The 16428-nt window shown below is 33.7% G+C and overlaps 1 protein-coding gene across 5 annotated transcripts in view; it reads left to right on the forward strand.

The window, feature by feature from the left end:
• Positions 1-16428, forward strand: part of LOC150103490 (pyruvate dehydrogenase phosphatase regulatory subunit, mitochondrial-like) — a 184204-nt gene that overhangs the window by 21867 nt on the left and 145909 nt on the right. For all 5 annotated transcript variants that reach the window (XM_090397506.1, XM_090397508.1, XM_090397509.1 and 2 more), the window contains exons 4-6: positions 2079-2160; positions 7393-7474; positions 15635-15716. In XM_090397506.1, the coding sequence (XP_090253632.1) occupies positions 2079-2160; positions 7393-7474; positions 15635-15716 (246 nt within the window). The remainder of the gene's footprint in view (positions 1-2078; positions 2161-7392; positions 7475-15634; positions 15717-16428) is intronic.

Consider the following 16428-nt stretch of genomic DNA (forward strand, 5'->3'; position numbering starts at 1 on the left):
ACACAGAGAGAGAGAGAGAAAGAACAATAAATATCATTACATACATATATTTAATGCATAGAATGAGAGAGAGAGAACAATGAATATCAATTGCATATACAGAGAGAGAGAGAGAGAGAGAGAACAATAAATATCAATTACATACTCATATATATATATATATATATAGATATACACACACACACACACACATACACAGAGAGAGAGAGAGAGAGAACCAATAAGTATCAGTTACATACTCATATATATATATATATATATATATATATATATATATATACACACACACACACATACACAGAGAGAGAGAGAGAGAGAGAGAACCAATAAGTATCAGTTACATACTCATATATACAGAGAGAGAGAGGACAATAAATATAAATTACATATACATGTACACAGAGAGAGAACAATAAATATCAGTTGCATACTCATATACAGAGAGAGGACAATAAATATAAATTTCATTCACATGTACACACAGAGAGAGAGAACAATAAATATCAATTACACACGTATATACAGAGAGAGAGGACAATAAATATAAATTACATACACATGTACACAGAGAGAGAGTGACTAATAAATATCAATTACATACATATATATTAGAGAGAGAAAGAGAGAGAGGATAATAAATATGAATTACATACACATGTACACAGAGTGAAGAATAAATATGAATTACATACACATATATACAGAGAGAAAGAGAGAGGATAAATATAAATTACATAAAAATGTACACAGAACAATAAATATCAGTTACATACACATATATACAGAGAGAAAGAGAGGATAAATATAAATTACATACACATGTACACATAGAGAGATAACATACATAGAACTCACGAACAACCATCTTTATATTATTGGCTATAATTGCAGTGTTTTTAGTGTTCTGTAAAAAAAAATGTTTTTTTTTCTATCTCTATTCACAGACTGCTATCAGTTACTATGGTAAGGCTATTGTAAACATTTGAAAACAAATTCATAAGTAAGAAGTTTTCTAAATCCATAATAGCCTTCTCTACCTTTAAGATCTGCAGGAGGAGATGAATTTTATTCAGGATATCTTTTGATCACATCGATGAAATATTAATTTTTATATGAAATATCTGTATATTATTGTAAGCCAGACATGTTTTATTGTACTTATGTGATCTTGAGCAGCCTTTTGCCCATTCTTTGGCAGCTGATATATGACTAAATATTCTTTTATTGCTAATGCCAGTCAGAAGGATGAAACTGATAACCTGTAGGTATGGGGATTGGAGACTATAGAAACAGAATGCATAAATTTCTTGCCTAGCCAGGCTAAATCTTGAAGTCAAACACTGATGAAATTGATGTTCTGGTTACCACTACATTATTGATGTATGATGAACAGTTTATCTGTAGTAACCAAATCCTCTTCCCAAATGTTCATATTGGTGGGCTTATTATTAGCCTTGGCTGTACCTCCTAACCTACATACATTAAGCATCCATCTCTAGGAAACTAGGATCAAACTATTATAAGCAAGGGTCAAGGTATGGTATCTATATCGATGCACTATTATCTACAGGAATGCATATTTATTATATTCCTTAATAGCTCTTCAAATTTTTGGGTTTGGGGCAAAAGTTTTCACATGGAGTCAGCTAGTTTTAGATAATAATATTTTTGAACTGCTCCAAGTTTAGAGATAATTAAATATTCCAAAAGTAATTCATTTAATAAAATAATGTTTTTTAGTCAACAAAGCCTTTTGCAGTAGTTGTCATTCATAATAAATAGATTCATATAACTACATATAAACAAATAAGTTTTTCTAAATTAAAAATCCTTTTAAATTGCAGTAAATGACATGGTATCTCGCCATTGATGATGGGCTAGGAGCTGCTATATTATTGTTAGTGTGTTCAATTGACTGGTTTCAGCTTGGGAGTTGTTATTAATGGATAACTAGGTACCATGGAATTTATTGTATAAATGTATTATACGTCGTTATTGGATAAAAATTCACCCATTTAAAAATAATTTCATTTGTTTCTTAGTTCCAATTTTTTTATTAATATTTTATTTTATCACAGGTTTTAAGGTAACTGGAGCTGTTAATATAGCAAGAACTAAAGACAGAATGACATCTCTTCAAAGACTTGTAGATGAAGTAAAGTAAGTGAGAGAGAGAGAGAGAGGATGGGAGGATCCATATACAATGATTGCATGGTCTTACATTTTGGTTGTTCATGTTTCAAAACTGAAAATTCACTTATAAAACTTGAACTGCAAGGCTTTTTGCTAAAATAATGATAATGATAATAGTGAGTTGTTTTGCTAGGTTAGAAAGTATATTATAGTTTGCAAGAACTACTTGTTTTTATCCTAATGTTTACATTAAATAACTTATCTAGGCTTCTTGTATATAGAGGCAGTTGACTTCACATCAAATTGCCCCAGTATCCTGTAGTGCACAGCATTATTCCTATCCAACTGTATTGCCAGGCATAATGAATGGATCACTATCCAGAGGCTTGGGCCTTGAGATCTCATCAGTCAGAACTGGACCTGTGAAAATACTAAGAGATAAAATGCTAGCCAACTTCTGTTTGTTCATCCTTGAGTAAAGGATAAAACAAGATTATAAAAAAGTATACAGTAAAAAGTGTGCAATGTTTTTTTAGAATTTCTCTATTATTATAATTTGCTGTTCCATTTCAGTACTGAAGATGCCTGTGAAATGTACTCAGATTTGGGATGATGGTGAACAGAATCGAAGTTCAGAATGCATGCATATTGCAGAAGTTGGTAAAATAGCCCAAAGGATTACTTAGATGTTGAACACATTGATTAACAAGTAGAGATAGGAAGGTTATTATCCATCTTTATAAGGTTTGATATGGCTTCACCTTTGGTGCACAGATTTAGTCATGGAGATGAGGAGGTTGTGGAGAGGATCTAGAGACAAATGATTGATCTGGTGACAGGGCTGTGGAATTCTTATGAGGATAGATTGATGGTGTATGTGGGCTGCAAAGTTTAGTTGACAGTGGAAAGGAATGTATATGATAGAACGTGTTCGTTACTAAAGGATTCTATAAGATTGATACAAAGGAAATTTTTCGACACATGATGAGTAGGGAGAGCACTAGGGTTCACCTCTGGAGGTTATGTAAGAGCGTGCTTAGTAAGGAAGGTACAGACTAAATTTTTTGCCTGGAGAATGGTGATTGGAGCAGATTTCCAGGGGTGCTTGTGAGTGCTCTGATAGTGAATGAGTTTAATGAGAGGTATGACAGTTATGTACAAATAATGGTTAGTGTTAGTTTCCCACAATGGGACTTCTGACTCTATGGAGATACCTATGTAATAATCATTGCTATGATTATATCAGTAGGGTAAAGAATTAGATTGGCGAATCAACTCAGGTTGCTTATTTGAACTAGTCAGGTTTTGAATGTTACTTGAACATACAGTTAGCATTGATGGTTTTATCATAGTGAAGCATCAGGAATAAAGGCAATTTTCGATATTGATAAATGATATGGACCAAAAAATTGATGTTAGCAATATTTACTTAACAAAAGGAGGATATCTTTTAGATGAATAGAATGCGATGGATTCAGTGTATTCAGAAAGGATAGAAGTGGTAGTTTTGCTAACGGTTACAGAGGGAGTAAATCTGGCCATATTAGATATCCCAAATGGTGGTGGTGGTAGTGTGTGTGTGTGTAATGTAATGATGGATTTGATATGAGATAGAGGTTAGCAGCCCACAATACATGGTTGATGTTACAGTTCTGATAAATATATAAGTATATAAATATAATTATATATAAATAAATAAGGATATAGACTGGAGAGAGAGAGAGGAGAAAGCATACAAGAGGAGGGAAGAAGAATTTACAGTTTTATTGATAATTATCTTAAGCAGCTTATGATGGAGGGATTCTTGGTGCAAGAATATTGGACCCAATAGAGTCTGTATATATAAAAGGGGGTAGCTGCTTTGCTTCTAGTCCGAGAGAGAGAGCTGATCATGACAAACTTGCACAGTAGAGGAATCACTAGTACATGGGAAGTTGTCAAAGGATTTCTGAAGGAAAGTATAGCTGACTTCATCCCTAGAGTCAGGAGAATAAATTTTATAAGGGTTAAATGAACGAATAAGAGAAAGGTGATTACCAGGAGTAGTATAAAAAACAAGGCTATAAAAGTGACAGCAATAGGTAGGTAAAATCCGATTTAAAATGCAGTTAGCCTTACAGGCAAAGGTTAAAACTGAGAGAATTTCTCCACCTGTATGTGAAGTAAAAGATTTTGTGACTGGTGAAGAGTAATCTTTGTTTATATAAGCAGAAGGAAATGCCAGATGTTTTAGAAATAGCTGTGTTGTTAAGTGAACACCTTAGTGAGATAAATGAGAAATGCATATTTATTATATTCCTTAATAGCTCTTCATTTTGGGTTTGTGGCAAACTTTTTCACATGGAGTCAGTTAGATACATCCCAGGCAGACTCATTAGCTTTCTGGATGTTTAGATGGAACTAGAAAGGATTGAGGTGGAAGGATTAAAGTTATAGCAAGAGCTTAATTTGAACACAACAGTGGTATTTAATGTGTAAAAAGATTTGCTATCTTTGACTTTGTTATTCAACTTGAATCTCAACACAAGCACAATTCCTAATGAGTGGAAGGAAGGAAAGATAATTCCATTATATAAAGGAGCTAAGATACAGGAGGCAAGGTTGAGATGGTTTGGTCATGTGATGAGGAGGGAGGAAGACTATGTGGGAAGAAAGGTCATGCAGATGGATGTGCAGGGGAGAAGGAAGTGCGGACGGCCAAAGAAGAGATGGAGGGACATGGTGGTGGAGGAGGACTTGAGGATGAAGAGTTTGGATGTGGCTACAGCCCAAGACAGGAGGTTGTGGAGGAAACTCACCACAAGCAGCAACCCTACTTAAGTGGGAAAAGCTGCAGAAGAAGAAGAAAGGAGCTAAGATAAAGTAACCAGTTACTGGCCAATGTATGTATCATTGGTCTGTAACTGGTTCTATCTTAGCTCCTTTATAAATATGGTAATCTGGCTAAGTTAGATTACCGTATTCATCTTATAAAACCCACCATTGTATTGGATGCATCACATTTTTCATGTTGAATTTTTGGAAATAAAATATTCTTTGTGGAGGTATGTGTAGCTCAGTGGAGGTGGCGCTTGCGTCCTCTTCACTTGGTCGCTCAAAGTCAGACCAACGTTCAAGTCTAGTTGCCGACTGGAGGAACTTTTTATAAGCCTTTCTTTGACCGATTCCCGAGTTAGTCGATCTCTGGCATGGGCAAGCCGGTTTTTCATCCCATAAACTCAAGAAAATTGACCATAGTACCCACGTTATTTCAGACAGTAACATACCTTGTTAGGGTTAGGTACCAAGAGATGGCAGTACTTGTTTGCCAGCCTCTTCATCAGTGGCTGCTATAATTAGTGATAGACATGAGCCAGCTATCTCTGATTGGCTACTGGTGGAGATTGAACTGCCCACGCAGTCTCCAAATGCTAGATAGGGTATAAAAGGCCTCGCCTAATCCCTATAAGGGAATAAAAGGCATTAGCTGATTTATTTATTTTATTTTTTATATTTTTATTTAAATATTCTTTGTAGTATAAGACGCATGAATTATGCATAAAATTTTTCATGTAAATATTAATTTTTTTAATTTTAAATTTGAATACATGTATCATCCATTTATTTTCCGTGATATTTTTGTCTTTGTATGCATGCATAACTCATTTCTCTTCATAAATCTAAATCACCATGATGGTGACCCTGTAAAAGCGATGATGTTTCTTTCTGTTGCCAATAATTTTGCTCGTTGAGCAATAACTTTTGTACATACTCAGCAACCCGATCTTCTTTGATCCATTATCCAAATTTTTAATTCATTTTCAATTTCTGGCTATTTTGCAGGTTTTCTGTGGAGATAGTGTTTTTTGGAATTTGCTTCTATTAATTCTGCTCTTGTTTCCTCCAAGTTTGTACCATTTTTTCTGTAGGCAAAAGCCCACAGTGCTGCTCTGCTGCCCTATTACCATACATTTTTGCATTCTCAATCACACTATTCTTAAACGCAATCGTATAGCTATGTTTGTGCTTCATAGAATCCATGGGTTATAAAAAATGTTTAAATATAATAATGTATTGATTATTAGTTTAATTGCGTGACCATTAATGACCGTGCAACTATTCAAACTGATCATGCATTACCAACATGATCAGTTTGGATTACGGTGCATCATCAACAAGTGATAATGCACCTTAACTGCACATACATACAAAACACACCAGTGTATAAGATGCACTGGTTTATAAGACACATTTGGCTTATAGGACGCATCCTAATTTTCAGATAAATTTTAGGTACAAAAGCTTGTTTTATAAGGCAAAAAATATAATAATTAGGATCTGCATCCTGAAGTGAGTTGATAGCACTCATTCTGTATAGCAGACAGCATGTCTTTGTTAAAGCAAGATAGCAGAGTTGCATAAGGAAATGGATAAAGCTCAATACTTTTGATTTTGCTTTAGGAGGCTGGTATTCAAACTCAGAGGGAAGGGTATGCAAACTTGAGACATGGATAGGATAGTGACTGACAGGTATCATATATATGTTGAAAGTATTTTACCTCTTTGTACATATTAGTTCTGTTACGCCTAGTATAATAGAACTAATATGTACATATATTAAAGATACCAAGAATATCTTCAATATTTAATATAAATATATATATATTTTTTTCTTCCATTTAAACGCTAACCTCTTGATTTATATGTTCTGCTGTGTAGAAATTCAGTATTCGTATGGTTTTCTCTGATATTTTTTATGTCCTTTTCGCTTACACCTGATGAAGTCCGTTCTCAGATGAAACTAGTCGTGTGTATTAATAGTTTTTTACTCAAAACCTCAGTTAGTCATTAAATAAATTTTAATATATATATATATATGCATGTATGTATTTGTAGGTTCAAGTCTAGGAGCATGATCTAAAGTATGAGAGTTCTGCATTTGGGCCATTGTTGTTTAACTTGCCCATCAATGATATTGTGGGTTAGTTTGGATAGTGATATACAATTATCTGCTACTGATAATGATGCTGACTCTGAAAGGGTGATTGGTCCATAAAATCATACTCTAAATGTTTCAACTATATAAAAAGCAATAATTAAAGGAAATGCTTTTTTTTTTCTTTTTCTTTTTATTTGTAATATTTTTAAATGCAGTTAAATCAAAATTGATATTCTTAAGGTAAAAGGTTACTGTTAATAATAATAATAATAATAAAAGTCATTTAATTATAATTTAATAGGCAGCTCCTCTCTCTCTACATATTTTTAATGTCTTTTCAGTATACCAGGTCAGGTGTGTGAGCTAATAGGCCCAAAAGATATTTCCTCTCTTCACCCATTCCTTAAATCAGATGACCTAGAGGTATGTAGTCTAAATTATCCTCTAATGAATAATTTAAAAAAAATACACTGATATTACCTGATATAAATGCATTATATCATATAGTTCATTTCTAATCAACTTAGATTTTATTCTGAATAAATTCTTTGCTTTTGAAATAATTTTGCTTGTTTAGAAAAGAAGTAGAAGAAATGGCCAACAAATGTTACTGAATTAATCAAATATTATATAGAATTTTTTAAAGCTGCATAATAGTATGCATTTATTACTTTTAACAGTGAAGTGTGTGTGTGTGTGTATATATATATATATATATATATATATATATATATTAATTAAAGCTGTCTTTAGAATTTGCTTATTGTAACTGATTTGCTGAAATGTTGATATTATTATAAGAAAATATTAAGTTCTCTGAAGTTATTGTTTATTTCTTTAAAACTAAAGAATTATTAGCTTTGAAAATTTATTATGTTCTGCAGTGTTTTTTTAATTTTGCAGGCTTTTTTCACTTGTCAGCAACTGTCTGTTCTCAGACACCATTCTCTATGATTTTTCTAACTGTCATCCTGTAAGCATAATTTCTCCATAGCTCCCTCTCTATATAGCCCTCCCTTAGTCTTCTTTCCCCCTGTGGGGGGGGAAGAATTCATAATTCTCAATGGCTGTCGTTACTCTATCATTTTTTGTTATGTCCATACCATTTCAAAACTATTATAATTACGGCTATTTTGCCTGCTTAGGTTTAGGAGTGCCCCTGTTTAAATGTCATTGGCTATTTACTCATGGATTCTTAGGGCATTGTAGATGTAAATTTACCAAAAAGTATATATAGCATAAGGAAGAGAAATTTACACATACCTTTTTCAGGGTGTTGCGGCTTTTCTTCTTTCTGCGATGTCCGAAAATTACTGAGTGTGTGGAGGGGGGGGGGTAGGAAATTTGGGAGAATTAAATTAGAAAAACCCGGGTTTTTTCCAGTAATATATATATAAACATATATATTATATTATTATGTTAGATAGGGTGGGGAAAGGTGAAAGGGTTGATTTTTTATATAGGGAGGGGGAAGGGGAAAAGGGGGGTTGACGGGGTGCGGTCCGTTTCGACTATTTTTGGTCGTCATCCCATTCTGGTCGTCGATGACGACCAAAAATAGTCGAAATAGACCGCACCCCGTCAACCCCCTTTTCCCCTTCCCCCTCCCTATATAAAAAATCAACCCTTTCACCTTTCCCCACCCTATATAACATAATAATATAATATATATGTTTATATATATATTACTGGAAAAAACCCTGGTTTTTCTAATTTAATTCTCCCAAATTGACTACCCCCAACTCTAATTTTCAGACATCGCAGAAAGAAGAAAAGCCACAACACCCTGAAAGAGGTATGTGTAAATTTCTCTTCCTTATGCTACATGTACTTTTTGGTAAATTTACATCTACAATGCCCTAAGAATCCATGAGTAAATAGCCAATGACATTTAAACAGGGACACTCCTAAACTGAAGCAGGCAAAATAGCCGTAATTATAATAGTTTATTAAAAGGAGTAACATGGGAGTTTTCCCAGAAATAATATACACCATTTCAAAACATTATGCTCTATCCTCTATGAATATCTATGAAAGCGACACTTATTGTGGGGAATACTGGGATGGTTTGGGGAGGCATCTTGTTGAATGGATGCATGTACCTGTATGTGTTTCCTAGTAGAACCATGAATGCTGTTAACTTATAGAGCCAAGGTCTTGTAAATTCAATAGGAAAGACATTGCTCATCTTATCAAGTAAAGCTTGCGACCCAATATCTTCAAGAAGAGACTATCGTATGCATGGGCTTTCCAGCCAGGTCTCCTGACCTTAACCTATTGAGCATGTCCAGAATGTTCTAGGTAAATGTGTTTAAGCTCTTACCCTCCCCCTTTCAAAAACCTTGAGATGCTTAGGAAAGCTTTACTGGAGCAGAGCACTTATTGATGCACTTTAACAACCTCATTTTGAATTCTTGTTTTTGACTATTGTCTTCTTGTACTCATTTATTACTGAATTAAATTATTTATAATTTTTGTGGGTGTTTCTTACACATCTCATATCGTCATCAAATTCGTGCAATGTACCCTCAAGGGGTGTACAGGATATGATAGTACTACATGAAAAATTTACATCATTATTTACTTCCTATCTACAATTTTCCTCCAAATCAGTCTGTTACTTGTCAAGACTCCAATATTATCAGATCTTATATTTCTATCGTCTAAGGCACGTATCAAGCCACCTATATCTTGGTCTTCCTGTAGGTCTTTTTTCTTCCAACCTGGCATAGAACACTTGTTTTGCTAATTTTTCCTTTCTCATTCTGTATAAGTGACCATACCACCTGAGATTAGCTCTACTAACACATTACTGGATGCTAACAATATCAAGTTCTTTCCTAATATCCCCAGTTTAAATATGATAATGGCTTCGATACCAGCTGTTCATTCCCCTACTTTTTCTTAGGAATCTCATATCTGTGGTCTCTAGTCTTTGGTCAAGTGTTTTATTTCTAACCCAGCTCTCAGATCCATAAGTTAAAATTGATTTCAACACTGTCTTGTATACAGCAAATTTAGTGTCCCGACTAATTTCTCTCTTATTCCATATGAATTTATTCAATTGACTTCCTGCCATACCAGCTTTGTTGATTCTGTTGTCTATTTCCATATTTAATTTACTATCTTCACTAAAAATCATGCCTAAGTAGCTGAAATGCTTTACTTGTTCCACACATTCTCCGTTCACAACGCAGATGACATTTTCAACGACTCTTCCTGTTTTCATTGTCATTGTCTTTTTATTGCTGACCTTCATACTATATCTATTACTATTATAGTTATTCAATTTAGTCTTGAATCTTGCAGACTTGCAGCGGATTTATTTCGAAGTCTAACATCATCTGCATAAAGCAAAGAGCTGACATTAACATCTCCAATTTTGATATCATGTTTAATATCACTTTCCTTCATAATGTGATCCATATAGATAATGAATAACAGAGGGGATAATGTACATCTTTGTCTCACACCAGATTTAACATTAAACCATCTTCCTGTACTTCTTTCAATTCTAACTGCTGACTTACAACACAAAGAAAGACCAAGTATTGCTTGATATATTGACCCATTGACACCAATATAACTGTAGCATATTGAATAGCTTCTCTCTTGGCACCTTGTCATATGTCTTTTCCAGATCAACAAAACTTAAATACAGATCTTTGTTATATTCCCATGCTTTCTCAACTATTTGTCGTAAAGTGAAGATCTGATCCTGACAGCCTCTATTTGGCCTGAATCCAGCTTGTTCTTCACCAAGCTTATCTTCCACAATTCTTCTCAACCGTTTCTTAAGTATACTTGCATAGATCTTGCTAGGAACACTCAGTAAGGAAATACCTCTGTAATTCTCACATTCAGTTTTATTTCCCTTTTTATATATGGGTACTATTCGATCTCTACTCCAATCATCGGGAATTTGTCCCTCTGTCCAGGCTTTCTGAACTATGCAGTGCAGCCACTGTAAGACTCTTATACCACCATACTTCAGCATTTCTGGTCGAATATCATCTACTCCTGCTGCCTTTCTGCATTTCAAGCCTTTGATGGCTTTTTCTTGTTTTTTTTTTCTTTTTCTTGTTGTAAGGTAATTATATCCAAAATGCTAAGATCGTTACTAATTAATGCCTTGAGTCCTGCATTTAATATTAGCTGGATATAATTACCTTATGGTAATCAAGCTGCCACTAATGCTGCTAGCATTAATATGGTTTTCACTAGTAATTTCACAAATAATTAGGTCCTAAAGTCCTAATTATTTGTGTCCTGCTTTAGAAGTTCACAGACTGTGTTCTTAACAAGTTTTGATATGATATGAGAAGTAGGTGTTCAGTTGAGAGCTTCTGTGGCATGATCAGAGAGATCTGAACCCATACTTATTGAATTTGATATTTATGTGTCATTTGTATTCTTTTTTATCTGAATTGGAATAATGCATCCTATTTTTCATGTTGGATTAAAGAAAAAGAAAGGATTAAAAACAGAATTTAATTCTTTCTATATTTCATCTCAGTCAATGAACATCTTCAGGGATTACAAAAAAACTAATGTAACATAAAAACAAATAACAAACAATGCTAAGGGCGCTCTACCTAGACAGGACTTTATTGTCACCTACGTGGTTGGGCTTAGTATTGTTTGTTATTTGTTTTTATGTCACATTAGTTTTTTTGTAATCCTTGAAGATGTCTCATCGACTGAGACGAAATATAGGAAGAATTAAATTCTGTTTTTAATTCTTTCTGAGTGCTGTATACAATCCATTAAGCCTTCAAACATGATGTCCTCACAGCACTTAAGCCTCTACACACGGATCCTATTTTTCCTATATATATGTATATATATATATTTACAAAGAGAAAGGTAATAGAAGTGATGAAGTATTAGTCATCCTGAGAGAAAAGTGATTGGTGTCAATGTCATCTTCCCTACTGGATAGAGATCCAATGATATACAGGCATAAATTGATACTGTTCTCTTAGAACTATAAATTAAAGAAATATTGCACAATATAAGCATTTGTTTAATTTGAAGTATAAGTAAGTTATGAAATTTGTTTCAGTAGCAGCTCATTTTCTGTTCGAAAGGTAAAAAACTAAATTTCTGAATTTTGAATTTATGACATAAATTTTTGATTTTAATTGTATCATTTTAATTAATTGTTAGATCCTCCATAGCTCAGTTGGTATAGACGAAGACCTTTGGTTGGAAAGTCCTCGGTTCAATTCTCTTTCATGACGTGAGGAACCTTTATCTGGTCTCTTTCAACTAAAAGTGAGTTAGCTGGTTTCATATGGAGGTAGAGGGTTTTTCACCCAGAAACACTGGTTTTTTGCCTCTCAGAACAGGCAAACCAGCCCATGAACACACATAGATCTACAGTCATAAAAAATACATACTTAATCTCTCACTAGGAGGGCTTAACCAGTCCTAAGGGATGGTCAAGGAATGGGAGGAAGATTATGAAGACTTCAGAATCTTCCCACCATTTTATATTATTTTTTATGAAGATTTTAGGTATGCGACCTTTCAAAATGTATATTTTATTCTAGATTTTTATGTCTCCTATTTTTGCTTACATTTTTACTTTTTGATGTTGTTGGTTTTTGAACTTTACAGATTTATCCTGCCAATTCTTTGTGTTTTGTCCCTCAGTGTCCTGCTATTTCCTTTGTTCTGCATCCTGCAGTTTTCTTATGTTTTGTTTCCCATGATTTTTCTCTTTTATTTCCACAATTTTCAGTGGATTATATTTTTTTTTGTTATATTTTATGCAATTTTATTATATTTCTTGCAATTTTTCTTTTGTTATAAAAAAAAAATGTGAAGTTATTAACAAATTATATTCTTGGTTTATCTTTTATCTAAGAGTAATCAAAGCAAACAAAGTTTGCACACTGAAGTACATTCATGACTATGCTACTTGTATATAGAGACTAATGACCTCACATTAATTGCCTTTGTAACCATGCATTATGCATGTCTGAAAGGGTTGCTTTGCATAATGGGATACAAAGGTAGTTAATGTGAAGTCATTAGCCTATATTTAATTGGTTGCTACTATGATTTTGGGTGCATAAGGGAGAATGTAAATTGCATACATTAGCAATTTAGCACGATGAGCACAGGTCAAGTAATTATTATGGTCAAGTAATTATAGCACAGGTCAAGTAATTTCAACTATGAGAACATAGATTGGGAGGAGGAATGGTTACAGGGCAGGAAATAAATGGAATTTGTACAGCTGCTAAGAGTTAGTTACTTGAGACAGCATGTAACAAAGGGAGACATGAGGTTTAAGAGTGCTGAATCTGGTCAGAGAACCTAACCATAACCAATCAAAGCTATACTGCCTCCACCTGGGGAAACCAAGCATGTTATCTTGACTTGGAAGATTGCCAGACATGCAGAATTTTCTGATAAGAAAGGACGTGGAATTGCAAACCAAGTAATTATGACAAGCTAAGGAGTTGGTATAAGAATTTGGAGGGGAGAGATAGTGGTAGTCATGGGAAGGGCATTTGAGGAAAGAAGTATCAAACTATATACCTAGAGTCAATAGGATAAATCAGGTAGGAGTTGGATGAATATGATAATTAAGCAGGAGTTGTAGAAAAATAAAAATTGTGAAGGGAGTAGGAAGAAGGAAAGGTGATCAGCATGCCCATGAGCAGCCAAAGCACAGGCAAGAAAGATGATTGTATGGTAAGGAGGGCAAAAGCCCATTATGAGAGGAAACTATCTTATAAGGCCAAAAGAAATCCTACAGGTGGGTTTAAAAAAAAGGCATGACTATTGGAATTTTCTTGGTTTGATTGCTGAATGCTGTTCATATGCTGTCCTTTCAGTTCATTACTGTAATCTTTCTAGGCCTACCCTTTATGCTCCATTTACTGCCTTACTACCCTTTAATGTAACTGATTATTGCTTCTCATTTTATACAATTCCATAATTCCTTCCAGATTGATTAATTTCATAGTCAGTTCATTTTACATTCTCTGGAGAGATCCAGGTTCATTTTCATGACACTTTTATGTGAGAAAAGGGTTGAGGTTATGGTCAGGTCATTCTGATCATATTCTGTTAGTGTCATACTCCTATCCCAACTCCAAAAAATCTTAAGGGAGAAATGTTACAAACTCTGCAAATTTCACAGTTTTTGTGTTTCAAGTTCTCTTTCACTATTAAAAAGCTTTTTGGGCGTTTCATAAATCGGTTATTGATTTGCTTATAGAATAGGTCCACTTTTGATAACAATGATATATTTATATATCATGGATATGTTTAGTGGTTAACCCTTTAATTTTATCACTGTGAGTCTACTTATTACAGATTTAAAGTCTGTGAAAGAGCTTTTGGTATTTTTTAGATCAGCCCCCCCCCCAGCTTCCTTCAGGAGTACTAGAATAAAGAAATGTAATATTTTAAGTAGACTTCCATGATTTGCACCATTTATTTAATTAGAACCTCAGTATTATAAAATCCCTGGCTTATCAAGTGAATATAATCTGTTCTACAAATATTCTAAAGTCCAAGTAGTCTCAAGTTGGCTTTTTTCTTTTTTTTTTTTTTTTAACCTGTCTACTGTGGATAAGATTCATTCATGATCTCTTCCAGGGATTTATAGAATTTCTTTCTTTCTTTCTTTTAGATCGTGATCAGCAGTCATTATGAATAATTATATATTCTATATGGACATACTGTTCTAATTTCTGTTCTGCAGAAATTAGAACAAAAGGACATATGGACCATATCCGATTTCATTAACAAGGAAGGTGAGGACTTTGATCCTGCCTTGAACAACCAACCACATGATATAGCAGAAACACTGTACTACATCTTCAAATTAACACCTATATAAAGAATCTTGTGAGCACACCCTACATCATCCAAAGCTAAACAGAAATAAGTTGATGTCCATCTCAAGCAAATGAAAGTTGTCATCATCATCTGCAGTAGGAACAAGTGTAAGTTTTTTTAAGCAGCATGCATTGTACTCTCTCAGAGAGAAATAGCTTCATTTGTAGAAACTTACATTTTCCAGCTGCAGGGATCACTTTTTTTTTTTTTTTTTTTTTGCACATCCTGAATCAGTTTTGTATTGGCTTTTAATAGTTTCTGTAAGTCTGTGTCAATCCTTCTATGATGATGATAATAGTTTAAAAAATATTAATAAAATAAAAGAAAGAATGTGAGTTTGGTGACTTTTCTTCACTTGGTGTATGATCATTTAGTTTTAAGAACTCTGGATTTGCACTATGCAGATATCATAGGTTCTTATCTGTCAGAAACGAATTTGAAACACTGCTGTTTGATATTGGAATCAAATACTACATTGAGTTACTGCTATATTTCTTACTTTACTCTCTGTAAAATAAAAAAAATAAATTCATTCAGCTCTCGCTATATAAAATTTCATTAGAACAAAGTCACACTGCTGTTCTAAAAGAAATTCACTGTGACAAACTATTCAATATAAGACTAGTCCCTATAAGTTTGCTATAGCAAGAGGCCATTGTACTTTCATAGTGGATTGTAGAATCTCAAATATAATATATATAAAAGTTCTTTATTTGATAGGGAGGAGTTTGGGTAGCTAGTGATGCAGTGGTGCAACCATTAGCAGTTTGTACAGCTCTGGCAAAGTTAGCACAGGCAGGAGGTAAGTAAATATGATTAGAGACTGTTTTCTAAAATACATATATAGTCTTAAACTGTTTGGATAAAATATCACTTTATGACAGTTATGAATATCTCAAATGCCTATTTTATTTAGTTTTGTTGTATATAAAACTGTGTAATTGGAACATGCTTCTTAAGCAGAAATCTTCTATAGTTTTAATTAAAGAGTACAAATTTGCTGCTGGCTGCTTATAAAAATTGGCTTCCTTTCAAAGGAGTTACATGATTACATCACTGAAAAACTACAGTACACCATAAGGCCATATATCACAAATTGTGCATGCTGGTTTCAGATTATTTTACATAATGGAGACAATTTTCAATACTTGCTTTCAAATTGAAACTTCACAAACATTTCAGACTTTATTTCATTAATCATAAATACGTGCAGCTTGTTTGATTTCTGTGAAATCTACCATTATTCCAAATATGCATTTTGGTGATTCACACAGCCAACATGCAACCTGTCCTTGCAATCAGAAAACATTTGTTATCTACGTATGCACAGCAATTTGTTTCACCTTCTAGCTTTGTTGATTTTATCGATGCGAGTGTTTAAAATTGTGACCCAGTTTGGGATACCTTATCTGTTATCATTTTTATTACATATAATGTTCTTCATGGAATCATATGATGCATTGTGGAATGTGCCTCATAAATGCCACAATAACTGTCTTACCACATCTTAAATT

The sequence above is a fragment of the Typopeltis vanoorti genome, chromosome 9 (genome assembly GCF_054136105.1).
Source record: "Typopeltis vanoorti isolate ZY-2024b chromosome 9, IOZ_Tvanoo_1.0, whole genome shotgun sequence".
Classification (NCBI taxonomy): Eukaryota; Metazoa; Arthropoda; class Arachnida; order Uropygi; family Thelyphonidae; genus Typopeltis; species Typopeltis vanoorti.